This window comes from Alligator sinensis, unplaced genomic scaffold (assembly GCF_000455745.1).
Source record: "Alligator sinensis unplaced genomic scaffold, ASM45574v1 scaffold651_1, whole genome shotgun sequence".
Lineage (NCBI taxonomy): Eukaryota > Metazoa > Chordata > Crocodylia > Alligatoridae > Alligator > Alligator sinensis.
In genome coordinates, this window is record NW_005842014.1 from 94,123 (window position 1) to 100,099 (window position 5,977).

At 49.8% G+C, this 5,977-nt stretch overlaps 1 protein-coding gene across 5 annotated transcripts in view; it reads left to right on the forward strand.

Annotated features, from left to right (window-relative positions):
• EFR3A (EFR3 homolog A) overlaps nt 1–5,977 on the forward strand; it is a 156,078-nt gene that overhangs the window by 48,060 nt on the left and 102,041 nt on the right. For all 5 annotated transcript variants that reach the window (XM_025202103.1, XM_014519164.2, XM_025202102.1 and 2 more), the window contains one exon: nt 5,131–5,258. In XM_025202103.1, coding sequence (XP_025057888.1) covers nt 5,131–5,258 — 128 coding nt within the window. The remainder of the gene's footprint in view (nt 1–5,130; nt 5,259–5,977) is intronic.

Consider the following 5,977-nt stretch of genomic DNA (forward strand, 5'->3'; position numbering starts at 1 on the left):
GTGGGGTGGGTGAGGGAGGCACTGTGTATGTGGGTGTGTGTGGGGGGTGAGGGAGGCACTGTGTGTGTGGGGGGGGTGAGGGAGGCATTGTGTGTGTGGGTGTGTGTGGGGGGGGAGGGAGGCACTGTGTGTGTGGGGGGGGGGAGGGAGGCACTGTGTGTGTGGGGGGGGGGAGGGAGGCACTGTGTGTGTGGGGGGGGGGAGGGAGGCACTGTGTGTGTGGGGGGGGGGAGGGAGGCACTGTGTGTGTGGGGGGGGGGAGGGAGGCACTGTGTGTGTGGGGGGGGGGAGGGAGGCACTGTGTGTGTGGGGGGGGGGAGGGAGGCACTGTGTGTGTGGGGGGGGGGAGGGAGGCACTGTGTGTGTGGGGGGGGGGAGGGAGGCACTGTGTGTGTGTGTGTGTGGTGAGGGAGGCACTGTGTGTGGCCACTTCTGGTGACAAATGTCGGTGGTTCGTGGGTGGGACTTGTGGTCCCAAAATGCTGACCAGGGCGTGGTGCACCTGTCAAGGGGCGGGGCTACCCATGCGGCCCTCGACAGCTTGCTATAACTCAGTAAGTGGCCCTGCGCCCGAAGTAATTGCCATCCTGGTACAGATTGTGTTATCTCTTCCCTTGCGTAGTCCCTGCAGTAACACAGAATTATAGAAAGTGAAGGTTGGAAGGGACCACACGGGCATCTAATCCAACCTCCTGCTCAAGGCAGAGCTGCCCCCAGCTCGATCATCCCAGCCAGGGCTTTGTCTAGCCAGGTCTTAAAAACCTCCACAACCTTTCTGGGTAACCTGTTCCAGTGTTTTACTACCCTCCTCGTGAAAACATTTTTTTTCCTAATATTGAACCAAAACTTCCTTTACTGCAACTTGAGACCATCGCTCCTTCTTTTCTTATCTGCCATCACTGAGAACAGGGTAGCTCGGGGGTGGGCAAAAACGCAACTCACCAGCTGAATCCAGTCCACCAACTGATTGGATCAGTCCTGCTGGGGGGTGAGTGTATCCAGCCTGCGGTTCTGTGCATAGGGCTGAGGTCCACCTGTGCCCTCCTGGGGCAGCCTGTGCGCGCTCCTGCCCATGCCTGCCAATGGCCCTAGCCCCATCCAGCACGCACAGCTTTCTGGTGGGGCTGTTCCCAGTGCAGCTTCTCCTCCTCCTCCTTCTGTCCCTGCTGCATCACTCTGGGCAGCAGGTTGTGCAGGGAAGCAATGGCAGCCGTGGGGACAGGTAGTGAGCACGACATGCCCAGCCAGGTGGGAGGGAAGCTGCCGCTGGGTGGCTCCTGTCCCAGCACACAGGGCTTCAGCTCCAGCTGCTGGCTGACCTCCATCCATTCTGACAGCCCAGTGCATTGAGCAGCCACCTGTGGGCAGCTGAGTGGGCGGAAGGTGGTGGGAGCTGAAGCTGTAACCCCATGTGCTGGGGTAGGAGCTGCCTGGCTTTAGCTTCCCCCTGCCTGGCTGGGTGTGTGGTGCCCAGCATACATCCCCACGGCCACTACCCCTTCCTGTGCTACCTGCTGCCTGGAGTGCCTGAGAAGGATGAGCCACTAGAGGCAGGGGGAGCTGAGCAGTACGTGGATGATTGCAGCCGCACTGGGATCCTGTGTGCACTGGCTGGAGCTGGGGCCATTGGCGGGTGCAGGCAGGAGCACAGCATGGGTGGGAGTGGGCAGGGCTCGGCCCCATGGAGAGCATTGCTGGGGCAGCCGCAAGCTGGATGCCAGGGGGGCAGACTGCTCCTGTCCCTCACCTCCCAGGTGAGCTCTGCTGCATGTGCAACCTGCTTCCCCCCACCCCTGGCTGGCTCCCAGGACCTGGTGCTCAGGCAGTCCCCCCGGCTCCCCCACATGCACACACTGGCCTGCCCTTCCCCTGCACGCACAATATACAAAAGTAAAATTTTATTTGGGCCTATTATGTAATCACCTCTATATACACTACTTATACACAGGGCAAAATAAATTGGGACAAAAAATATTTTTTGAAATAAAATTTAAATACATTATAGTAGATGGTTGATTTTTAGAATATTTAGGCTTTTTATCTATAATTTGGTAAAATTATATCTTCTGAAAGATTTTGCATTTGTGGCCCTCGGCAGCTCGCCAAAACTCGTTAAATGGCTCATCAGCTGAAATAATTGCCCGTCCCTGGTCTAGTTCCATCCTCTTTGTAATTACCGTTCAGGTAATTGAAAGATGCTATTAAATTCCCTCTCAGTCTTCTCTTCTCCAGACTAAATAAGCCCAGCTCCCTCAGCCTTTCATCAGAAGTCGTGTGCCCCAGCCCCCTCACCATTTTCACTGCCTGACACAGGACTCTCCAATTTTGTCTACATCCTTTCTGTAGTGGGTACTAGTAGTCCTTTCAGCCCATGCTCCTTACAAATACAGCTCCATGTAAGTGCTCAATAGCACTAAATGCTGTATGTTTCAAACCTACTCTGGAGTTTTTGTTAAAGGTTGCTTATAAACTGTGTTGTAATGTGATGTGGCTTATGGTGCACTAGCACAGACTGTGTATGCGTGCATCAAAGGGAACTTCAACAAAAGCACAATTTGCTGCCTCAGTAGCACTGCAAAACTGCAGTTGTTCTCATGGTTTATGATGCATGTAGCATTTCCAAATCACCATAATCTTCCTCCACAGTAATTGAACCTTATCTTGTTCAGCCTACTGAAATATGATATGATCAAAGGGAAGTTTAGGCAAAAATGCGTGTCGGGGAAATCGTACGCAGTCTCTTGGTGACTTTTCTCATTGATGCTGGTGGACAGAAAATAAACATCTGAAAATGTTACTTCAGTGAGTAGATGGAATGGAGTTTGTAGTGGAGATGCCAAGGTTTTTAATCACAGCTGGTCTTTCATTTTGACATCAATAGAAGAGATGGGCAAAATGCACAAAATTTCTAGGATTCATTAGAAAAAGGGCTAATTCTTTGAATTTGGTGAACACCTATATTCCTGTTTGTTGGCAAGTTGGAAACTCAAGTGAACAAGATGCATTGGGCAGATTGTTTTGGAGTCACTATCTTTTTAACCCCTGTTTGGCCTCTGGTCCAAAAATTACCATCTGGTAAGGCTGAATACTTCGTATGTCTTATTGTGAACCTCTCAGAGCCCTTTTTTGGAAGGGCAGCAAATGCATCAAATGCATAAATAAATACTTCCTGACAGTTAAAAGTCAATGGTATCAGCTTCTTAAACACTATATATAATACAGGCAAATAAGGAGGGAGTTGCTTTGTACAGAGATCATTCTGTTCTGTCTAATGCATGACATTGAGGAAATTAACTGTGGCTGTACAAAGAATTTTAATTTGAAAAAAAAAAATTGACACTTACTGCTGACACATTAAGTTGATGTAATGGTATTTTGAAGAACTTTATTACACGTAACTTGTACCTTGTATGGGAAAATACTTCACATCAAGGATGATCGTGAACCTGTTCTAAGTAGCTGCTTGTTAGAACAGTCGGGGAAATTACAATCTATCTCTTTTTTTTCTTGGAAATATCAGGCTTAATTTTTTATATTGTTAATTCTATTTTAGGCTTTAGAGGCGGGGTGGGGAAAATGCAGCCCGCGGGCCACATGCAGCCCACCAGGCACTTTCATTCTGCCCGCAGCGCCCACCAACAGATTGTGCCCTGCCCAGCAGTTCCGCCCACAAGGGTACACATGCCCCAGGTATACACATGCTCCAATATACCTTATTGCGCATTACTCCCACCCTTGTGGGCAGAAAGGCCCGGCCCTGCCAGCAGCAGGTTCCAGGCGGGGCTGCTGCTGCAGCTGCCGGGGGCCTGCTCAGCTTCCCCAGTCTCCTGCTGGCTCTGGGCAGCAGGTAGGGAAGTGGCCAGGATACGACTGATCTGCAGCTGGGCGGAAACGCACAACATAGAGCTGGGGCTGGCCCCAGCATGGAGCCTGTGCCCAGGGTGTGGTGATGGCAGTGTAAAGCTCAGGTGGGCAGTGTGTGGATATCAGGGAGGATGGGGGGTGTGGAGACCTCCCCATGTTCCCTCATAGCGTGCAGCCCTGGCAGGTAGTGGCAATGGCAGCAACAGCAGGCTGGGGCATTCGGGGCACTAGTGCCAGCAGGGTCAGCACTGCATATCATGAGCGCAGCCCCCACCAGGCCATCTATCGCATTGCTCCCCACTCTCGCCCAGCAGGGGAGGGAAGTCCAGTGCACTGAAGCCGTCTTCCTTCCCCTCCCAAGCTGGCTTCAGCATGTAGGGCTTCCCTCCTGTGCCTCATGAGTGCAGGGATGGCCACGGTAAATGGCCTGGTGGGGGCTGCACTTCTTGCCGCGATGTGCAGCGCCGGCCTCTCTAGGCACTAGTGCCCGAAGTGCCCCCTGCCTCCTGCTGTGCCATGGGGGGAGTGGAGGGGTCCCCACTCTCCCCCCCTTCCCCTTGGTCCTTACACCCCACAAAGCCACACACCCACACCCAGTCCCCACAAGCTCCACTTATACACAACCCCCAACATACCCCATGTCCCCACAGCCCACCATACACGCGTGCATCCACAGCCCACCGCACACACACACCCCACCATAGACACCACACACACACACACACACACACACACACACTATACAAGACTGAGAATGTATGTTTGAGTTATTATGCAATCGCCTGTATGTACAGTATGCAAGCACAAATCATGACAAAAATATTTTTTGTAATAAAATTTAAGTATGTTATAGTAGGTGTTTGACTTTTACAGTATGATCTGGGTTTTTTTCTGGTTCTAAGATGGCAAACAACCCCCCTGTCCGAAAAAGACTATTTCCAGGGAGCAAGGGGAGGGACTTACGGTGACAAAGGTGAGGGGCGAAGGCGTGGGACAACTAACCCAAGATGACAACCATGGGGTGGAACAACTGTCAAAGGGCGAGACTATCCATGTGGCCCTCACCAAACCTTGTTAAGTGGCCCTCCACCCAAAATAATTGCCTGCTTCTAGTCCAGAGACATTTGTCCCAATTTTATATACTTTCAGGAGCATATTTCTAATTTGCATGGACTGACCACTTGCTCATTTTTTGGAAAAACTGAAGAATGCAAGTTTTTCACTTACTTCTGTGAATTTAAAAAGGAACTGTTTGTCTTATATTAGGATGGCCTTGTTAAAGCTGATATGGAGAAGTTGACCTTCTATGCAGTTTCTGCTCCAGAGAAGCTGGATCGAATAGGTGCTTACCTAGCAGAGAGACTGAGCAGAGATGTCGTTAGACATCGCTTTGGGTAAGAAAATTGGTATAAATATAGATACTGATAGCAACCTGTTTTTGTCATTACTGCACTGGTCTACCCTCTGAGGCATTTAAGTCAGAAACCAAGGTATTGTTCACACTCATGGAAAGTGGATTTGTATAACATTATTGGTTAGCCAGAAGTATTTTAAAGTTTAACTAGGAAATTGTATGCAGTGTTGGATTTGCAAGGGGCCTAATACTAAGTTCAACTCCTAGCCTTGGGAGTTTTGCACAGTACATTTCCCTTCAGTTTGTCCAGCTGTTTGAGCTAGAATTGTAATAAAAGCCAGTGTTTGACTTTGTTGCATGAATTTCCATATATCTGAATTAAACTCATCACCTTGAAATGGGAATAACACATGAGAACTTGAAAGGTACAGGCAAGAGAGTAGCATGGAGGAATCAAAAGAGGGTATTAGAAAGGAGGAACATTGAAATGAATGAAAAGAGCGTTGGGTAGGAAGTGATAGACAAGATGAAACTGGCAGTAGGTGGAATTGGAAGGGAATCCCTGGATGGCAATTAAGGTGGGAGATAAGGGGGATACAAGTAAAATAACATGAAAGAAAAATGTCTTTATATTTTCACTGAATGCAACAATAATTGGTATACCATCCTATTTGCATTCATAGATTCATAGATGTTGGGGTCGGAAGGGACCTCAGTAGATCATTGAGTCGGACCCCCTGTATAGGCAGGAAAGAGCGC